The 21,779-nt window shown below is 45.5% G+C and overlaps 2 protein-coding genes across 3 annotated transcripts; one reads left to right on the top strand and one right to left on the bottom strand.

The window, feature by feature from the left end:
* Nucleotides 1-191: 191 nt before the first annotated feature.
* Nucleotides 192-763, bottom strand: LOC136451570 (histone H4). The gene has a single exon (XM_066452266.1). The coding sequence runs from the start codon at nucleotides 688-690 to the stop codon at nucleotides 379-381; it is 312 nt and encodes a 103-aa protein (XP_066308363.1). The 5' UTR covers nucleotides 691-763; the 3' UTR covers nucleotides 192-378.
* A 4,868-nt stretch (nucleotides 764-5,631) lies between these two features.
* LOC136449555 (probable staphylococcal-like nuclease CAN1) lies at nucleotides 5,632-10,109 on the top strand. Of its 2 annotated transcripts, XM_066449602.1 has the most exons (9): nucleotides 5,644-6,163; nucleotides 6,303-6,358; nucleotides 7,418-7,532; nucleotides 7,625-7,735; nucleotides 7,823-8,004; nucleotides 8,089-8,148; nucleotides 8,264-8,423; nucleotides 9,141-9,209; nucleotides 9,348-10,109. In XM_066449602.1, exons 1-9 carry the CDS (start codon nucleotides 6,032-6,034, stop codon nucleotides 9,447-9,449), a joined length of 987 nt encoding a protein of 328 aa, XP_066305699.1. In that variant the 5' UTR covers nucleotides 5,644-6,031; the 3' UTR covers nucleotides 9,450-10,109. The 2 variants fall into 2 exon arrangements, with proteins under 2 accessions (XP_066305700.1, XP_066305699.1); XM_066449603.1 differs by lacking the exons at nucleotides 9,141-9,209; nucleotides 9,348-10,109 and adding an exon at nucleotides 8,589-8,769 and having other exon boundaries at nucleotides 5,632-6,163.
* Nucleotides 10,110-21,779: the final 11,670 nt, after the last annotated feature.

The following is a 21,779-nucleotide window of genomic DNA, read 5'->3' as shown; positions in this document are numbered from 1 at the left end:
ATCCTTAATGAAACAACTCATCGAAATGAAATGGGAACAGAGGTAATCGCCTATCCAGTATGCAGTAAATAAGCCTGCTGTACAGAGATGCAATGTGCGTAGGACACATCATGGCTCAAGTTAAAGCCACGTAACTGATAAGTCTGAAGTTCAGCAAAAGAACTGAAATGGTTCGCACTAGTACAAACGAAGCAGTCAAATGGAGCATGTTCGGAATCCTGAACAAGTCATCATCATTGCCATTTCTTCAAAGATAAGATTCAATATGAAACAGACAACATATGCACCATGGTTGCTCAGTTCTACAGCAACTAGCATTTTCCCCACCCAGGCACAACTTGCAAATTGCAGCAACACTGGAACCATAGCGACAGCGGCCTAGCCGCCGAAGCCGTAGAGGGTGCGGCCCTGGCGCTTGAGCGCGTAGACGACGTCCATGGCGGTGACGGTCTTGCGGCGCGCGTGCTCGGTGTAGGTGACGGCGTCGCGGATGACGTTCTCGAGGAAGATCTTGAGCACGCCGCGGGTCTCCTCGTAGATGAGCCCGGAGATGCGCTTCACGCCGCCTCTCCGCGCCAGCCTCCGGATCGCCGGCTTCGTGATCCCCTGGATGTTGTCGCGGAGCACCTTCCGGTGACGCTTCGCGCCGCCCTTGCCCAGGCCCTTGCCGCCCTTGCCGCGCCCTGACATCTTCGCCGCGGAGACGAGGGATTGGGGATTTTTCGCTTGCTGTCGGAGTGGTGGCGGTCTGGTGGATTGTGAATTGGATGGGGGCGAACGGGTGAGGAGGGGGAACAATATAGAGGCGGGAGAAAGCTGGGAGGCGTCGGATGGAGGCGCGATCCGCGTGAAGGGCGCGAGGGATAGCGCTAGCCGTTGGATGGGGATGGCTCCGCTCCTATTGGCGGAGGAGTGGGAGGGCGGATCGAGCAGCGCGTGCGTTTTCCTGGCTTTGGCGGGCGCTGCGCGCCTGGGGAATCCACGTTACCTCCCTCCGTTTTTTCTCTCTACGCTCCAAAACCGAATAAAAGTATAAAACACCTCCCCCAACTTTTACCATTCATCTCACCTCGTCCTTATATAAACAGTTTTGAAGACGGTTTTGTTTTTTTTTTTTATTTCGACTTAATTTTTAAAAAATCTTAGTAAATCATAGAAAATTTATAAAATAGAAATTTCAATTTTATTGGATTCCACATGAGTAGATCTACACAGTGAACATATGATACGGTTTGTTTTAGTACAAAGTTTTTGCTGTGGCTTTATATCTATGTTTTTCTGTAATTAATTGAAATAATTCATAGCTGCAGTTTTTATGGTCTAATTGTGATGAAATTTTTATAGTGGGCTAATTATTGTATGATTGAACTGTAGTAAATATTTCATACTCATTGGATCATGTATAGCTTAGTTATAGATTTATTTATATTTAACAAGCATAAACCTAAGTAAAATATATAACTAAGTTATACATGATCTAATGAGTATGAAATTTTGAATGCAGTTTAAGCATACAATAATTAGCCCATCATAAAAATTTTACCACAATTGGACCATAAAAATTGTAGGCATGAATTATTCCATTTAATTACAGAAAAGTATAGATCTAAAGCTACAACAAAAACTTTATAATAAAGTATACCATATTATATGTTCACTGTGTAGATCTACTCATGTGAAGTCCAACAAGAATGGATTTTTCATTTTATGATTTTTCTATGATTTACTGTGATTTTTTAAAGATTCAGCCGAAATAAATAAATAAGACAAAACCGTCTTTAAAATCGTTTATAACCGGCCAGGGAGGTAAGAAGAATGGTTTTAAAAGTTGAAGGAGGCGTTTTCTCTGGTTTTGAAGTTCAGCAAGGAAAAACGGACTTTCGCACGAAAGCTAAGAAAGGTAATGTGGACTTTTTCCGACTGTGAATGGGTTCGGAAGTTTGGATTTCTGGTGGTGGGAAACACTGTTTCGGGCTTGGGGAGGTTGCGGGCGTTGCTAAATGTTGATGGGGCGTGGGTTGGATTTCGACGGAAGCTAGTTGCGCTTTGCAGCATGGCTTACATTTTAACAAGCGGGCCAGAGTCTTCCCAGGCCCATCAACATCATGAGGCCATAAACACGCATGCATTGTGCAAACTGCAAACCGGTTTACATGACTAACCGAAACAGATTTTGGCCTTGAAACTATCCATTTTGACAGTATACGAGGATGGGCATCTTGACAAATGTGGAACCAGGGAACCTTCGCTCGCAAATGCTTACACGGTCGTCCGTCCCGTCCGCACGCTGTCTTACTGGGCCTGCGCAGCGAACAGGCCCAACAGGCGTGCTCACCTCTGTGCTTCTTCTACCTCCGAATTTTTTCCCCACTCGCAATCACATCGGTGTTGTGGCCTCACTGCGTATCCAGCCACCCACTCTGCCCTGGCGCGGCCCCTTCCCCCACCTCAGCCCGTCAACCGCCACGTCGTGCCCTTTCCCTCACCGCACTGCACCCCATCACCAGCCACGCCGCACCCTAACCCACGTGAGCGGATGGCGCTGGACGACTGCAGCCGAGGAGCGGTGGCACTGGAATAGCAGCAGCAGCCCCGTGCAGATGGCGCGAGCCGGGGCCTGCGAGCAGGCGTTGTAGAATGGCAGGAGGAGCGATAGGCCACGCCGATGGACGCGAGCGCGCGGAGCGACGTCCCCCTGACCCGAGCTTGCTAGCTACCGTAGTTCCCCACCAGGTAGATCGTGTCCACCGACGACCCCATGTATCAAGTGTTTAAGACGTTTTAGCCTTATGTTTCAAATATTTCATCTAGATGTTGCAAAAGTATATCTAAGATGTTGCATATGTTGAAATGACAATATACGCATGTTGCAAGTGTATATTTTCAAGTGTTTTAGACATATGTTTCAAGTGTTTGATCTGGATGTTGCAAAAGCATATTTGGATGATGCATATACATGCATGTTGTAGGAGTACGTTTTCAAGTGTTTTGGGTGTTGCATATGTATGTTGCAAGTGTTTCATCCGGATGTTGCATATGTTTTGCAATGGCTACACACGTGTTTTTCAAGTGTTTCAGACGTATCTTGCAAGTGTTTCAGCTGTTTCGGTCGTATGTTGCAAGTGTTTCAGCCGAGTGTTGCAAAATGTAGATCTAAGGTTGTACTTGCACATGTTGTAACGAGACCCACCTACTGCAGCCACTTGCTGTAGTCGTTGGGGCGCTGTGCATGCGCGTGGGAAGCGGAGGGATATGGAGGCAGGGGCGTGGCGCGAGCGGTCCTTGGTGCGTGAAACGGGTGTTGTAGGGGCGCCGTGCATGCACCGGGCACAGGAAGCTTATAGGAATGGGCGTGGGGCCCGTGTGCATGCGGGCGCTGAAAAGTAGAGTGGGCGCACGTGCTGAACGGGAGGCGCGGAGGTTCTCACGCGTGCGCGACGCGCGTGAAATGGAGTAGCAGCGCCGGCATCCAGACACAGGTGTCCGTCCGGACGTCCAGGCGCTAGCCACGCCCTTACTCGTTTTCTCATTTTCGCGAGTCATGAAAGAGCAGTTAATGTGCGCGATCCCGAGCCAGACAAACTCTAGTTTTTCCGGAGGAGATTCAATTCAGATGTTGTGGGTTTTGCTTTTATTTTGAAATTGGTGTGCTGGACAAAAACATATAGTGAGACATGAAAGCATATTTCTCCAATAATAGAAGACAAGTGATAGCCTATCGACAGTGATGAAAAAAATCAGTTGAGCATTCAGAGGTTTATGTATCTCCCTAACACCTTCTTGCCTTATATTACTCTAAATACTCTAAGGGGTGTTTGGTTTGCGAAATGAAGTGGTCCACCATCATCTCACTCTCTAGTTTTTTTTGTTTGGTTTATGAAATAAAATGAGTTGATCAATTATCACCATATTCCTCACAAGCTAATAATTGTATAAGGAATGAGGTCGTTCCACTAAATTTAATTATGCATCACCACATATAGAATGAATTAGTTGCCCAAACAAAACACTCCATAAAAGAAACTTAAAACACGTAGATGAAAGGACTATTAAAGTTTGGTGTGGACAATAGGGCTAGGCATACGTAAACCAAAAACCGAATCAAACAGAAGTGTTTTTTTTCCCGGTTTCGGTTTCAGTTTTAACAGTCGAGAAGTTCGGTTCTCGACTTCAGGTTTGATTTCAGGCCCCAATCGAATCAATGAACCGACAAAACCAAATTAGAAGTCTGTTAAAATATGTATTTGATAGCTATCCGTTAAAATAGTTTGACTTTGATCTAGCGTAGTCGCATAGAATTTCATTTTTTGGAATAAAGGATGAATGTTTTGGACTCATCGTTGCTAATTTTTGCACGTACTCCTTCGTTTCTAAATTACAAGCCCTTGTGTGGCTTTTCTAAATACATAGCTTATACGATATATATATATATATATATCAAAATATGTATATTGAAAAATAAGAATGATTTATAATTTGTAACATGAATAAGTAGTTATTAGCAGGCATCATCCAAATAGGTCCTCTTACAATTTTCCTTCGCGTGGCACTTACCGTATCTTTTAACTTTTCGTACAACACTCGCTGGCCGCCGCGCAGGTGGAAACATGCCGCGAAGCTATTTAGGGGCCGTTTGTTTGGGGTCCTGCGTGCTCAGCTCCGGCTCCTTCTTCCCTGTTAGGAACCGTGCAGTCTTGTAGCGACGAAAAAAGGCTCCGGCTCCAGCTCCGACACAGCCCGGAGAGGAGACGACAGAGCTACGGTTTGGAGGCTCCTCCCGGCTCTGCTACAGTTGCGCTACAGTGCAGAGCCAGAGCCCCTTGAGCCACACCGAACACAGCCTCAGTATTCGCCGCCAACGATTGCTCTACCGCTCTTCACTTGAGGTGGCGCAAGTACCACGTCACTACCCATATCGGTCATCCCTTTTAAAATTTTGCTCCAGGAATCGATTTATTCGTGGACAAATTTTTTTCCTGTAGGCATTAATTGTTTCAAGGGCTGAGGGAGTAAAAAGTAATTACGCCTTATATATTTTAATATTTGGTGTTATCTACCTAGATCTAGATACGAATGTGAATTGACTTTGATCTAGTGTAGAATTGCACCTTTTTGGAATGGAGGGATACACGTTTTTGATCCATCATTGCTCATTTTATCGCACTAGTTATTACTAGCACGCACGCACCACCGGAACAGGTCCTACCCTTGCAATTTTCCTTCGCGTGGTACTTATGTTTCTACCGAGAATTCGAAACTGAACTTCTGGAACACAGATTTAAACACGCATATTGAGACGCTATTCAGTATTCACCGCCAGTGATTGCTGTACCACTCTTCGCTTGAGGTGGCGCAGGTACCACGTCAGTGCCCGCACCGGTCATCTCTTTTAAAAAATTCGCTGCATTGCATTTGCATGCCACCTAGTAGTAGCTAGTACTCCTCGCTACTACGAAATGCCCAGGAAAACATTCGGAAGCCGTAGGCAAGCAGGCAACTGCCGACGCCTGGACACGCTGGCGTGCTTGGCAATCAGCGTCAACGGGCACACGTGTGCACGCGACGCGCTCACGCACCCGCCCGCGGCGCCCCGCAACAAATCCGGCGCGGCCGGTCGCCCCCACCCACCGGCTCGGGCACCGCCGCCAGCCAACAGTGCGCCTCCACGTCGCAGATCTCGCTGCGGGGCCTTGGGCTCGACAGGCCAGCCGCTGCAACAGCTTTCGATCGATCCATCCCTTCCTTCCCGTTCACTTTCTCCTCCTCGTGAAGCGAGCTCCCCCCCTGCCCATGCGATTCCATTCCACCCCGTCCGGAAACGGCTTCCCACTTCAAACGGCGCAGATCCACACGCACAGGCAGGCAGGCGGACAGGACTGCCGCCGCAGGTTTCAAATCCCGGGGCGGATTTCCCCTGCAGAGATAGAGAGACGACGGAGCCCAGCAGTAGCGCCACCGGGATCTCGCCCTCTCGTCGTCCACCTGTGGCGCCGGTGACCGAGCCAAGGGGCGCTAGCTAGAGGCTAGAGCCATGGGCAACAGCATCTACCAGTTCCTGTGCGGCCTGTGCGCGCCCTCGTCGTCGGAGCACGGGCTCCACGGCGCGCACCCCGCCGTCGCCGCGCTCGGCCGCGACATCCTCAGTTTCCAGGGCACCTCGCAGGTGAGCTACCCGCGAGCTGAATTCCCCGATTGCACGTTTGCTCCGCCGCCGTTCGGTGTGGGTTTTGCTGGCAATTACCTCTACATGAGCTTGATTAATTTGGCGGGGTCCTGTCTGCTGTGTTGTGGTTTTTTTTAAGGTTCCGGACGACCTGAGCCGGCACGTCGTCTCCTCCAAGAAAGCGCAGGCGAATTGGTACGCGAGTTCTCTATTTACTCCGTTCCCTTCGCTAAACACTGTTTCGGTTGATTTATTGTGAGAGAAAAACATTGTTCCGGTTGAAAAAACAAGCTGAAAAGTATGAATTATAAGAGAAACGAACAGGCCATTGTTTTTCTTCCTTCTCTGCTTGATTTCTTCGATCTGTGCACCGGCTGGAGCTATCGTGGTTGTGAGGGTTTCGATAAGTGGAGTTGAGAAAGAGACCTTATCTTAGAAATTAATGGAAAACATAGCGGCGGTAATTAACCTAAGATTCTTCTGAATTTTGTGGCCACAGAACAAGACAGTGACATAAATTTAGTGCAGCGTGTGGTAGCATATTTATCTAGTGCAGTGTACCCACATAAATAAAAAGGATGCAGTGTACCCACATAAATAAAAAGAAAATAGCGTTTTCTACTTATGTGAGTACACTGCACTAGATAAATATGGCAAGAACGAAGGACAGATGGCAGTAGACTCGTTCAAGTGCCATAACAGTGAGCTACTAGTACGAGTACTAGAGCAAGTATAATAAGAGGCTGCAAGCTAAGCTAAATGCTGAGGTGGATGAGAGGGGAGAGAGGGGAGAAGTAGGCTGTAAGTTTACAGTCGGTTTGGACACAAGAACCAAAAAACCCAATAAGAGAGACAAGTGGACCATGTATTAATAGTGAAGATGTAACTACTATATGAGTGAGCTAAGAGGTAGGCTACAAAGATTCATACAACCACCAGCCGACTGTATTATTAGCCTTGCTCTTAGTATACTCTACATACTTTCTTTACAACCGAAGAAGTTTTGATAACAAAAAAAAATACTGAGTTGTTGTACTAGTAGATCTAGTATAGCCGTCTGATTTATCACTGAAGTAAATTACGTCATTTAATTGCTAGTAAATTCGTTGAAAAATTGACTGTGGTAGCTGGTAGTGGTACTAGTAGGCTGTGGATTTCTCGTTCATCATGATGATAACTGACGAGTAGCGAGCACTAACATCTCGCTGCGATTGTAAAATGCTGTCTTGACAAAACTCCTTGCGCTCATGTAAGGTACAAGAAGCTGCTGGTGGCATGGAAGAAAGCCCGACCGCCTCCGAAGACACCTGAGGAAGCCGCGGCCTTCGTTGTGCAGACACTCAAGAACCATCAGAAAGCAGACGTGGAGGTACCTTCAGCTTCCCAGCTGTACGCGTACCTCCAACCAACAATGGTGCTCAACAACTATAAAAATATTGGTTCCTGCTTGTGTTCACCCAGGGCCTGTTGTCTTTCTACGGCCTGCCGCATCCGAACGCGGCAGCAGGCGCACCCGCTGCTCCTCCACCGCCCAAGCCTCAGGGCGCCAAGTTCGAGCTGCACACGCTCCCCGTAAGACTCCGGCCGGCCGGCTCCCGTTTCCTGAATCTTTCCGTGGTCGTGTCTACTGGTTAACGAGCGTTCTTGCCGGTTTATCAGATTGACCCCAAGTCTGTAGCCGACGGCGACACGGTCAACGTGTACGTCGACACGGCGGACCCCCGGGAGGCCGTGCCCCGCGAGGTGCAGAAGGCTGCGGCGGAGCGGGCCAAGGCGCGGGCCGCCAAGAACTACCAGAAGGCCGACGCGCTGCAGAAGATCATAGTCGACGCAGGATACAGGTGATCACTACGTTACTGACTTCTGAAACATTTGGTTCAGGCTGTGACGGTTCTGTTTCTGAAACTTTGCGCGATGCGATGCAGGCCGGTTCCTAACGCGAGAGGCGAGGAGGTGCTAGCGAAGAAGTACAGGATCAGGCTGAGGTTTGTGCCACTACCACGCGTGCTGTTTTATTTACCAATGACAAGGAGCATGTGCCTTGATTCCTCTGCAATCAGGTCAATACTGAAGCAGTGAGATTTGAATGTGCATGTGCAGGGGTATCGATGCGCCCGAGAGCGCGATGCCATATGGCAAGGAAGCCAAAGAGGCGCTGCTCAAGCTTGTCCAGGGGAAGAGCTTGAAGGTCTACGTGTATGACGAGGACCGGTACGGTAGATGCGTTGGAGACATCTACTGCGACGGCGTATTTGTGCAGGTAGGATTATTGCACTCGCTTGCATGTGCCTTCTTGAAAATTGCCTTTTCACCAGATCGTGAAACCCACTTGTTGTGAGAGAAAAACACCATAACATAGCTGATAAATCCCCGTGGATTATTCATTATTTTTTATTTATTTTCACGTTTGCTTGTTTGGAGGAAGACGAGGGATGTTTTTCGTTTCTTAGGGTCATGATGAAAAGCTTAGATGTTGCACAAAGCAGATGCAGAACTAAAGACCTCTGCATTTTGCAAGAACCTGTCAAAATCTTTGAGCTCTGACATCATCAGCAATGCACTGTAACAAAGAATTAGAGGGTGTTTGGATCCGGTGACTAAAATTTTGGATGTGTCAAATGAGGGTGTCGCATGGGATGTTCGGATACTAATAAAAAACAAATTACATAATCCGTCAGTACTCAACGAGACGAAATTTTAAGCCTAATTAATCCATCATTAGCACATGTTTACTGGAGCACCACATTGTCAAATCATGGACTAATTAGGCTTAAAAGATTCGTCTCGCAAATTAGTCGCACGTTGTGCAATTAGTTTCGTAATTAGTCTATATTAAATACTCCATGCATGGGTCGAAATATCTGATAGGACAGCGACTAAATTTAGGAGGAGAAACCAAACACCCACTTAGCCTATCCTGAACGCCTAACACTCCTTTCACTAATATGGGATTGTCCAACTTGCTTTCTATGCACAGGAGCAAATGCTGAAGAAAGGTTTTGCCTGGCACTACACCGCCTATGATCAACGCCCAGAGCTGGCCAAGGTAAGCAGCGCTCGTTTGACGCCATACAGAGATGTCAATCACTTGACTGAAAAACATCATGCACCTTATGAACTACCCCGAAATAATGGTCCAATGCATAATGTCTGAAAAAGCAATGCCCTTCTCCTTAACCAACAGTGGGAGAAACAAGCACAGACTGGCCGGAAGGGCTTGTGGGCGTCGTCAAAGCCACAGAAACCATGGGAGTGGAGGAAGGACAAGCGCAACGGGACAGCATGAACAGACCCCCGACGTTCAGTATGTGCGGTGTGTGTTATTAGCCATGAACACAATCATACTACACCGTTACATGGCTCAGTAGCGGTGTAGTATGATTGTGTGTGTACACTAGACGATTCCTAAGGGAAGTGTGGAACTGAGACAGTGAGTGTGAGAGTGTGATCGGTGAGAGAGTGAGAGTGTCTATTTCTATGTATGTGAGTGTGGGACCGAGACAGTGAGTGTGAGTGTGATCTGTGCTGTGAGAGAGTGAGAGTGTATGTGATTGTGAGTGTGGGACCGAGACACTGAGTGTGAGAGTGATATGTGAGAGAGTGAGAGACTTAGAGTGTGTGACTTTGAGTGTGGGACTGAGATAGTGAGTGAGAGTGTAAGAGAGTGTCTCTGAGACTTGTCTATCATTTGAACAATGGTTTGTAAGACTTAATTAAGAGCTGGTTGCACTCTTTTTTCTTTCTTTCTAGGGTTTCTCACAAATGTGAGTTTTACCTAGAAAGGTTTTTAATGAGGCAGCATTGCACTAAACAGCTTATTTTGGTTATTTCTGTTATCTGTTGGCTTTGGAGTTCGATATCTCTGTTGGACTGTGAATGTATTGGACTTTGATTCTGTATCTGTACGATTCTGTGAATGAAATAAAAGTATGAAGCTATGAATGCATTGGACTTTGACTCTATTTGATTCTGTGAATGCAAGGGCAACGGGCTGTGGGCTGGCACGGCCCGTAATTCTTATCGTGCTTAGCGGGCCGGCACGGCACGAAAAACGGCCCATAGTGTCGTGCCTGGGCCGAAGGCCAGGCCCGTAGCCCTAAGAGGCACGGCCGGGGAGATCCGGCGTGCTGTGCTGGCTCGACCCTCATCGGGCCATGCTTTCACGGGCCCGTGTCGTGTCGTGCCAGGCCGGCCCGTTGGCCATCTATGGCTGTGAAGCAGGGCGGAAGAGATTGGTGTGATCCCTAATTTCGTATGGGGATTTGTCGAACAATTGTATAAAATGCATTGTAGCACCATTTATACTGCTGTGAAGCAGAGTAACTGAGACTGAAGCCACTGCTGATGGTGGGAGCAGTTCAATGCAGCCGACATTACCACGGACAACTTAATCAAGGTGGGCAAAATCGATTAACCAAGGCTATCATATCAGCATAAGGCAACCGCCTAGTATTAACCGAGGTGGGCATCTTCGAACCCACGACCTAGCGCTCAACACTACCACGTCTCTAACACTGTACCACACAGTCATTCATGTCTATATATAATATGTAATCTTTTTATATCAATATTTCGTAATCTTATATTGGATATTTTAGCTACTAAACGAACTTAAATGAAAAAAAATTCAACTACAAAGTTTTAAATCTTGTGAAGTACTATAATTTTGGTATAGGATGTATCTCTATCAGAGATAGTTTGAAAATTTTTAAAAATTGAGTCTTACAACATGTGAATTTCAAACACATATTCGAGACTCTATGTGACTTTAAATCAAAAATTTGTCAATATCAAACATGTAGATCAGGTCGGCCACTAGAACTTTGGTATTAACTATGTGAACATTTGAGATCGTTTAGAAATTCAAAATTTTAAATTTCAAAATCTATAACCTTTGAACACATATTTGGGACTCTAAACATCTTCAAATTAAAAACTTTTTAACTACAAAATTGTAGATTCTATTGATAACTATAACTTTTGTATAGACCATGTCAACATCTGAGATCGTTTGATAATTTTAAATTTTAAATTTCAAAATCTATGTACTTAAAACAATATTTTGGGACCCTAAACGGTATCATTTTAAAAACTTTTCAACTACGAAGTTGTAGGTCTCGTCGAGATCTACAATTTTGATATAAAGTTTGTCTTCATCCATGTTCATATAAAAAAATTATAAATTATTTTTTTTGCAACCATTAATCGAAGCGGGCAACTTAAGACCAACCGCCTCTGTTTAATCGTATATTAACCGAGGCGGTTGCCTTGTACCAACCGTCTCAGTTAATGAATCGAGGCGGGTATTATAAGCGTCCGCCTCAGTTAATCGACGGTTGTTTTAAGACAACCGTCTCAGTTAATCGATATTAACCGAGGCTTTATAATGCCCGCCTCTGTTAAGCATTAACCGAGGCGGTTGCTGGGCCGGCCGCCCTGCCATGAATAATCGAGGCGGGCAACCGGCCCAACCGCCTCGGAGGCCATTTTGGAAACGCTTTGTAAATTTTTTTGTGTAGTAGTGCGAGCCAAGTTTACAATCAAATTTTGACACGATAGCTAAACGGTGGGATTGTGGGAAGTTACCGCGAGGATCATACCGAAGACCAAAAACACATTTTCAATGGAATAGTAATATATATTTGTTGGAACGTGTGGAAAGAGCAAAATATAAAAATGGGAGGATTTAGCATTGAGACTCGAGCTTGTAAAGACCTTGTCTTTTCTACTTCGTTTGGCTTTGGGCTCTTTAACTTGTGTCTTCATGCGCTCTGGAAGAGGTTGAAGGAGCTTCTCATACGCCCCTTTAATAATTTGTTGTTCTTCAAGTTTCTCGGTGAAATTTTGGGACTAATCGTAATTTCTCATTTTTCATGACGTAAGAGCATCTAAAGAGATTCTCCATATCCTTTCTAAATACTAAGAATACAGATTTGGTGAAAAACTACCTTACAACAGTTTTTCTAAATGGTCATCGAAATATAGCCATTTTATATTCTGAAATTTTCGCTAGCCAAAAATAGAAGATGAGAATGACTTTGTAGAGTGCACATGACATAGAGAGAAACTTTTAAAGAGTAAAAAGATATAGAAAACGATTTTTATGTAAATGGCTCTCTAAATAATAATTTAGACAGTGAGATTTAGAAAGGCTCATGCTTTAACTTAGCCGGATGTCATCGTAACATCGTTATTCCGAAGTATCGAAATCTTTTCCACCTTCACTAGCTGGTTTTCACATGCGAAATGCCAAGTCCGCGTCTAGTGTGAGTGTGACAGATACCGAGTCTGGTTCTCCTGCGAAATGTTATGGTTTCCTGCACGTAGACAGCCATGCCAAGGTTAGCAATTTTTATATGGTCATATGCGAAGTAGTATCAGTTTTCGTTTTCAGGCTACAGCACTTAGCCTAACCATACTCAAAGTCCAGGATATATTGTTTCGCTGTGCACTCTCCTTTGCGATGCAACTGTTCGAGGGTCTCTGGTCTTTCGCTCCTTCAACAAATGCAAAGGCGCCTTCCAGCTTCCGTCTCCAGGCTTCACAAAGATGCAAATGAACTGGTTTTCACCTGCTGGCTTTCTTCATGAATCAACAGACTTCATTGTCCAGTTTACTCCGAATAATTGGTTTCCTACTGGTAGCCATCTCTTCGTCTTCGGCGCTGTTCGCTTTGCTGAAAAGTCATGGTTGAAAATATTGTTCGCTGATTTGTTGTGAGAGAAAAACACTGTTCGTTCGCTGAAATAGTACGACTCATAAGACAAGCGAACAGGGCCTTCATCACAACCACTAGCTTGCTCATCACCACTTGATTCTTCTTTCTTTGCTTTGTCCCTTAGATAATGTGTCGGCCTTGAATGCCAAACTACTCTTCTTCTTCTTGGATGCCCCCATCCCGTTCCACACACTACTACACAAATGATTTTGCGCGATACCCCTCCGGAGGCCACCGAGGCGGGCACCTATTTTTGCCCGTCACGGTAAATGCCACGGTTTATCTAGGCGGGCATTTTTTTATTTACCACGGCGGGCATTTTTGCCCGCCACGGTAAATTGATTTACCGTGGCGGACGTCTTAAGATGTCCGCCACGGTAAATACCCTATTTTCCGCGGCGGACATTTTAGGATGCCCGCCACGGTAAATCGATTTACCGTGGCGGACATCTTAAGACGTCCACCACGGTAAATACCCTATTTTCCGCGGCGGACATCTTAAGACGTCCGCCACGGTAAATCAATTTACCGTGGCGGGCATCCTAAAATGTCCACCACGGTAAATACCATATTTTCCGCGGCGGACATCTTAAGACGTCCGCCACGGTAAATCGATTTACCGTGGCGGGCATCCTAAAATGTCCGCCACGGTAAATCGATTCACTGAAACATATCACCCACATCCCTCGCACCATCGTCGCCGCCTCCCCCACTCTCTCTGTCAGCTCCCCGCCTCACCCACTCTCTCTCTCTCAGCTCTCCGCCTCCCCCACTCTCTCTCTGCCTCCCTCTACTCTCCCTCTACTCTCCCTCGATGCAGGCAGCGGCCTCCTCTAAGGGCGCGCGAGGCCTCCAGACAGCGGATCAAGGGCGCGCAGGGCGACGGCGCGCGCGGGACGACGGCGACGGCTGCGCCCTCCTCCTCCCCCATGGATCCTCCATGAAACGACGACGGCGCGGGGCTAGGGTTTCAAATCTAGTGAGTTCATCTCCCTCTTTCTCTCCATCTCCCTCTTCCTCTCTCCATCTCCCTCACTCCTCCCTCTTCCTCTCTCCAGATCCGGCGACGACGACCTCTTCCTCCACGGATCCGGCGGCAGCGACTTCCTCCCCCACGGATCTGGCGGCTGCACCCTCCTCCTCCGTGGATCTGGCGGTGGAGCGACCGAATCCGGCGGTGGATCTCCACCACGGCCACGACGCCGGGATCCACCACGGCCACGACGCTGGGACCTCCACCACGACGGGCAAGAACGCGTCGGCACGGCGGCCTCCCTTCACCACGGCGCAGCGGGATCTGTGAGGAGGCACGGGTGAAAGCATCTAGGCCCCTAGTTGGATTTCGGTGATTAATGTCAATACAAGATTACTATGACTAACGTGTGTTTTGCAGAGGCAATTAAGTTAGGTCATGGTAATGGAGATCGATTGGGCAATCGAGGTTGTCATGCCCCTACGATGGAAATCGTTTCGGTTTTCAGAGGATGGACGACAAGGTTAAGGATAACTAGTTCTAAGTGTCGATTGGAGTTGGAGAGACACTTAGAGTAGTTTAGGACTTTGTTTTTCCTTTGGCCGTACTATGAAGGGGGGTATGAACGGGTAGCTTGACCTAGTTGAGTCTAGTGAGTTAGGTGTGGTGCACACTTGTTAAAACTAGCTCTAGGTAGCTCCTATGAATGCCTAAGATCCTTTGGAGCAAACTTCATTCACATATGTTCGAAAGTTGAAAGTGAATGGAGGGTCAAACACTGACCGGACGCTGGCTCCGGTGCGACCGGACGCTGGCCGCAGGGTCCGGTCAGTTCGTTTGACTGAGGTGGTTAAGTCTGTTGTGACCGGACGCTGGAGGGTCGTGTGACCGGACGCTGAGAGCTAGCGTCCGGTCGACTCCAGTAAGGGTCTAGACTTGGAAAAGTGTGACCGGACGCGTCCGGTCAGTGCGACCGGACCCTGAGGGTTCAGCGTCCGGTCGAGTCCAGTAAGGTTCCAGTAAGGGTTTTATGCGACCGGACGCGTCCGGTCAGTGCTGACCGGACCCTGCCAGCGTCCGGTCGACTCTTTAAATACTGGTTCGCGGGTAGAACTGACCGGAGCGTCCGGTCATCACGACCGGAGCGTCCGGTCACCCCGCAGAAGCTCATAACGGATAGTTTTTCAGGCTGCCTTATAAATAGAAGCTCCACTCGTGAGTGGAGTGACTTTTGCTCATTCCAACAGCTGAGAAACACGTTTGTGAGTGCCAAGAAGAGCAAGGTCCTAGTGAGGTGTTTGTGATTTGAGAATCCAAGAGAGTAGCCTCACTAGCAAATTAAGAGTAGCAAAGTGTGCATCCATCGTCTCATTAGGCTTCGCGTGGTCAAGTGGGAGTTCGTGCTTGTTACTCTTGGTGATCGCCATCACCTAGACGGTTTGGTGGTGATTGGGAGTTTGGTGTTCACCCGGCGGAGCTTGTGGGTGACCCGACTCAAAGTTGTGAGCGGCTTTGGGTGATTCGCCGCGACGGAGTGTCGAAGAATCAACCCGTAAAGAGCACTTGATCCTTGCGCGGATCAAGGGGGAGCTACACCCTTGCGCGGGTGCTCCAACGAGGACTAGTGGAGAGTGGCGACTCTTTGATACCTCGGCAAAACATCGCCGCGTTCCTTTCTCTCCCTATTTACTTTGAGCACTTACTTTGAGTATTTACTTTAAGCAATTCAATACTTGTTTTACATCCATAGAATTGCTTGCTTGAGTAAGGTTGGAACATAGGTGGTGAGTTCGTTGTGCATTAGTTTGATAGAAATACTTTTCTAGGCACAAGGGGTTAATTGGGCTATCCGTAGGATTTGTTTATTGCAAGAGAATTTCGAATTAGCCCAATTCACCCCCCCTCTTGGGCATCTTGATCCTTTCAATTGGTATCAGAGCCTCGTGCTCACGTTTTTAAGCTTAATCGCTTAGAGCAAGATGTCTCACGGGGATGGACCTCCTCCTATCTTTGAGGGAGATGATTTTCCATATTGGAAAATCCGCATGGAGGCATACTTAGAAGCTCTAGATATTGGAATTCTTAGAGCCGCCTCCCAAGGGTTCCCCGCACCTAGGAATGCCGCACAACTTCAAGGCGATGAAGTAAATTATGAAAAATGGAATGCAAAGGCTCGCAACACCATTTTTAGAGGCCTTTGCAAAGAGGTGTTCAATCGTGTAAGGAACCACAAAGACGCCCATGCACTATGGTCGGACGTTTGTGCGCTCCATGAGGGAACCAAGAGTGAGCGTGAGGAACGCTATCATCTTGTGATTAAAAAGCTAAATTCTTTTGAGATGTTTCCCAAAGAAAGTGCTAATGAAATGTATTCTCGATTAAATGTTCTTGTAGAGGAAGTCAATGGGCTTGGACTTACTCAAATGTCACCATCCGACGTTGTGAGAAGAATCTTGAGTGTCCTCCCCATTGACAAATATGGGCACATTGTGACCGTGCTACATCAAGGTGATCTTTCCGCCGCTACACCGACACAAATCTTGGGAAAGATCAATGCTCATGAGATGTACATGCACATCACACCACAAGATGGCTCATCCTCTACAAAGAAGAAAGAGAAGGACTTAGCATTCAAAGCTAGTCAAGACAAGGGCAAAGCAAAACTTGAGTATGAGAGCTCAAGTGATGAAGATGATGAAGAAAGCCTTGCCCTCATGGTGAAGAAGACCACCAAGATGCTAAAAAGGCTAAATAAGAGTGGCATCAAGTTTGATGGCAAGAAGAAGAAGTTCTTCACAAGCTCAAGAAGAAAGCCAATCTCCGAGATGGATTGCTACAATTGTGGCGAACTTGGCCATCTAGCTCATCAATGCACAAAGCCCAAGAAAGACAAGTTCAAGAACAAGGGCAAGAAAGATGAGTCAAGTGATGAAGATGAAAAGAAGAAGAAGCCATACAAGAAGAGAGATGGCAAAAAGAGGGACTTCTACAAGAAGAAGAAGAGTGGCAAGGCCTACATTGTCGGTGATTGGCTCACGGACATTGATTCATCAAGTGGATCATCCGATGATGAGAGTGACGATGAAAAGGTGGCCGCCATTGCTATTGATCTTGCATCTTCACCGCCACCATCGCCATCATCCTCTACACACCTATGCCTTATGGCCAAAGGTGAACGCAAGGTAACTAAGAGTGATGATAGTAGTGATGATGAACATGCCAGTGATGATGATAGTGATAGCGATGATGATGACTCACCTACATATGATGATCTTGTCAAAATACTAAGAAAATATACTAAGATCATTAGAAAGAGTAGAGCTACAAATGAAAAACTTGATGCTAAAAATGATTCACTCTTAGCTAAGTGTGATACATTAGAAAAGACTAATGATGAGCTCAAAGAAACAAATGATTCCATATCATCCAAACTTAAGGAGCTCAAATCTTCTAAGAAAGAGCTTAAAGATAAAAATGATAAACTTGAGTGGGTGCACAATGAGCTTATCACTAGTCACAATAAGCTAAAAGATGAATATACAACTCTAAAGATCAATTATGATACTCTTATTATTGCACAAGAATTCTTACCAAATGAGCCACATGATGCTACTAACCATGTTGTTAAGATTGATATAGCTACCTCATGTGATGATTTAATTGATGAAAGCATTGAGCATGGATCTAGTAGCAAGGGCAAGCAAGTGGTTGAGTGCAATGACTATGATGAGTTTGTCAAGCTCAAGAGTGACAATGAAAAGCTCATGAAAGATCTTGAAGAGATGAAAAGTCACAACACCATTGTGCTAGAAACTCTTGATCATGACAAAGAGGTGATCCTTGAGAATGAGAAGCTAAAAGAAGAAATCAAGAAACTCAAGGAGGAGAAGAACAATGATATTCTCAAGGAAGAGAATAAGAAGCTCAAGATGGAGAAAGAGCATCTTAAGGTGGGATTGAGCAAGTTTGCTAGAGGCAAGCATCTCCAAAGTGAGCTACTCATGAATACCGTCATGAAGATGGATAGAAGTGGCATTGGATATATGGCAAGTGTAGAGAAGAAGAAGGCTCAAGCTCAACACCAACAATCAAAGCCAAAGCCAAAGCCAAAGAGATGTTTTGAGTGTGGACAAGAAGGCCACTTTGCTCATGAGTGTCAAACTCCACCACCACAACCCTTGCCCAAGCATGCTAGACCCTTTGCCTTCAATGCTCACTACATGCTTAGAAAAGATTCGAGTGGAAAGATGAAAGTCATGTTCTTAGGTCCCCCCAACAAGAGTAGGCCTAAGAAAATTTGGGTGGCTAAGTCACTTGTTGAGAAGGTGAAGGGCCCTCAACAAGCTTGGATCCCTAAAGCTTGAATCTCTTGTGTGTAGGTGAACTACAAGACCGGTGGAAGTCATTGGGTTATTGATAGTGGTTGCACTCAACATATGACCGGTGATCCTCGTATGTTCACCTCACTAGATGAAAAGGTAGATGGACAAGAGAAAATAACATTTGGAGATAATTCAAAGGGCAAGGTCAAAGGATTGGGCAAAGTGGCAATATCAAATGATTATTCCATCTCCAATGTGCTCTATGTTGCTTCATTAAGTTTCAACTTGCTATCCGTTGGACAATTGTGTGATCTTGGCTTCCAATGCTTGTTCACCGAGAAGGAGGTTGTTGTATCCAAGGTAGATGACAAGCAAGTGATATTCAATGGATTTAGATACAGCAACTTATATCTAGTTGACTTCACCTCCGAAGATGCAAACTTGAAGACTTGCCTATTCACCAAAACAACACTTGGGTGGCTATGGCATAGAAGACTTGCTCATGTTGGGATGAGCTCACTCAAGAAGCTTATGAAGAATGATTTGGTGAGAGGATTGAAGGATGTCAAGTTTGAGAAGGACAAGCTTTGTAGTGCATGTCAAGCCGGCAAGCAAGTTGCAAACACTCATCCAACCAAAGCCTTCATGTCAACCACAAGAGTGCTAGAACTCCTACACATGGATTTATTTGGACCAACAACATACAAGAGTTTGGGAGGAAATCTCTATTGTCTTGTGATTGTGGATGACTATTCAAGATATACATGGGTGTTCTTCCTTCATGACAAATCCGAAGTTGCATCATGTTTCAAGAAGTTTGCCAAGAGAGCTCAAAATGAATTTGAAGTGAAGCTAAAGAAGATAAGAAGTGACAATGGCAAAGAGTTTGACAACACAAATATAGAAGCTTATTGTGATGAAGTTGGAATCAAACATGAAGTCTCCGCAACCTATACTCCTCAACAAAATGGTGTAGTTGAGAGGAAGAACCGGACTTTGATCACTCTTGCAAGGACAATGCTAGATGAGTACAACACCCCCGAAGCTCTATGGGCGGAAGCAATCAACACCGCATGTTATGCATCCAACCGCCTATTTCTTCAAAAGTTCCTTGTCAAGACACCATATGAGTTGCTCAATGGGAAGAAGCCGGACGTCTCCTTCTTTAGGGTGTTTGGTTGCAAGTGCTACATCTACAAGAAGCGGCAACACCTAGGGAAGTTTCAAAGGCGTTGTGACATAGGTTTTCTTGTTGGTTACTCATTGAAGTCCAAAGCATATAGAGTATTTAATCATGCCACCGGCTTGGTTGAAGAAACATATGATGTGGAATTTGATGAATCTAACGGCTCCCAAGGAGCACATGAGAATCTTGATGATGTAGGTGATGAACCATTGAGGGAGGCTATGAAGAACATTCCGGTGGGAGACATCAAGCCAAAAGATGATGAAGATGATGTACAAGTCATTAACCAACCTTCTTCATCAAATGTACCACAAGATGGTGAAAAAGTTGGGAGAGTAGAAAATGAAGATACTCATATCTCCCATGAGCAAATGGTGGTACAAGCACAAGATGTTGATGCTCCACAACCTCCTCCTCAAGTGGTCAATAGAAGAAATACACCTCTCCTACAAGATCATCCACAAGATCTCATCATAGGGAGTCCAACAAAGGGGGTGATGACTCGATCTCAAAAACTTACTTCATTTATTGCTCATCACTCTTTTGTCTCTTGCTATGAGCCTACCAAGGTAGAAGATGCTCTTAAAGATCCGGATTGGATCAATGCCATGCATGAAGAGTTGAACAACTTCACTCGCAATGAAGTTTGGAATCTTGAAGAGCGACCAAAAGGTGCAAGAGTCATTGGAACGAAGTGGGTGTTCCGCAACAAGCAAGATGATCAAGGTGTTGTTGTGAGGAACAAGGCAAGACTAGTTGCAAAGGGGTTCTCTCAAGTTGAAGGTTTAGATTTTGGAGAAACCTTTGCACCGGTTGCAAGATTAGAAGCCATCCGTATCCTTCTTGCATATGCATCACACCATGAAATGAAACTATATCAAATGGATGTGAAAAGTGCATTCTTAAATGGCTTTATTAATGAACTAGTCTATGTTGATCAACCTCCCGGGTTTGAAGACCCTAGATATCCTAATCATGTTTATAGGTTGTCCAAGGCACTATATGGGCTTAAGCAAGCCCCAAGAGCTTGGTATGAGCGCCTTCGGGACTTCCTTATTGAGAAGGGCTTCACCATTGGGAAGGTCGACACCACACTATTCACCAAGAAGCTTGATGGGCATATCTTCATTTGTCAAGTATATGTTGATGATATCATCTTTGGATCGTCAAATGAAGACTCATGCAAAGAATTTGGTGAATTGATGTCTAAGGAGTTCGAGATGTCAATGATTGGTGAGCTTACATTCTTTCTTGGTTTTCAAGTCAAGCAAATGAAAGAAGGCATCTTCATCTCTCAAGAGAAATACACAAAAGATCTTCTCAAGAGATTCAAGATGGATGAATGTAAGCCAATCAAGACCCCAATGCCTACAAATGGACATCTCGACCTAGATGAGGGAGGTAACTCGGTTGATCAAACTCTCTACCGTTCTATGATTGGTAGCTTGTTATATTTAACCGCATCTAGGCCCGACATCATGTTTAGTGTGTGTATGTGTGCTAGATTTCAAGCAAGTCCTAAGGAAACACATTTAATTGCCGTAAAAAGAATCCTTAGGTATCTTAAGCACACACCAAGCATTGGCCTTTGGTATCCCAAAGGAGCTTTATTTGAATTAATTGGCTATTCCGATTCGGACTACGCCGGATGCAAAGTTGATAGAAAGAGCACATCCGGAGGGTGCCATTTGCTTGGTAGATCTCTTGTGTCTTGGTCCTCCAAGAAACAAAATAGTGTGGCTTTGTCCACCGCCGAAGCGGAATACATTGCCGCGGGTGCTTGTTGTGCACAAATATTATACATGAAACAAACTTTACTAGACTATGGAGTAGTTCTAGAGAAAGTACCCTCTTTTGTGCGACAATGAAAGTGCGGTAAAACTTGCAAATAATCCGGTTCAACACTCTCGCACCAAGCATATAGATATCCGCCATCACTTTCTAAGAGATCATGTAGCCAAAAATGATATATCACTAGAAGGTGTAAGATCCGAAAATCAATTAGCGGATATCTTCACTAAACCGCTAGATGAAGCTACATTTTGTAGATTGCGGAACGAGCTCAATGTACTTGATTTTAGTAACTTCACAAAAAATTGAGCTTGTGTTGTCCCTTGCATTCATTGTAAAATACAACATGTTTAATTTGTGGCAATGCATATAGGGCTTGTCTAACATGGTTAAGATAACCGCCGAAAAGCGTGTGAAGAAGCTTAACCTTGGATCAAACTTGACAAGCAACTAGATTTACTTACAAGCATTACATATGCATGAATGTTGTTTTGTCGTTTTGTTCCATTTGCCCTCTTGTTGCCTACTTTCTTAAAAAGAATTATAGCCTAAGGCAAAATATTTTGAAAAATATGAGGGTTTGAGAGAGGTCACTCACATCAGTCCCAATTGGTGTTTATTTGGAT

This window comes from Miscanthus floridulus, chromosome 5, assembly GCF_019320115.1.
Source record: "Miscanthus floridulus cultivar M001 chromosome 5, ASM1932011v1, whole genome shotgun sequence".
Classification (NCBI taxonomy): Eukaryota; Viridiplantae; Streptophyta; class Magnoliopsida; order Poales; family Poaceae; genus Miscanthus; species Miscanthus floridulus.
The sequence above is the reverse complement of the archived record's forward strand: the minus strand, read 5'-3'. Positions and strand labels throughout refer to the sequence as shown.

What these genes read in the sequence shown, in the direction of transcription:
- LOC136451570 (XM_066452266.1), bottom strand. Translation starts at nt 690, where the DNA reads ATGTCAGGGCGCGGCAAGGGCGGCAAGGGCCTGGGCAAGGGCGGCGCG.
- LOC136449555 (XM_066449602.1), top strand. Translation starts at nt 6,032, where the DNA reads ATGGGCAACAGCATCTACCAGTTCCTGTGCGGCCTGTGCGCGCCCTCG. An exon ending in ATCAGAAAGCAGACGTGGAG is followed by an intron (nt 7,533 to 7,624) that starts GTACCTTCAGCT and finishes GTGTTCACCCAG; the next exon opens with GGCCTGTTGTCTTTCTACGG. An exon ending in AAGTACAGGATCAGGCTGAG is followed by an intron (nt 8,149 to 8,263) that starts GTTTGTGCCACT and finishes GTGCATGTGCAG; the next exon opens with GGGTATCGATGCGCCCGAGA.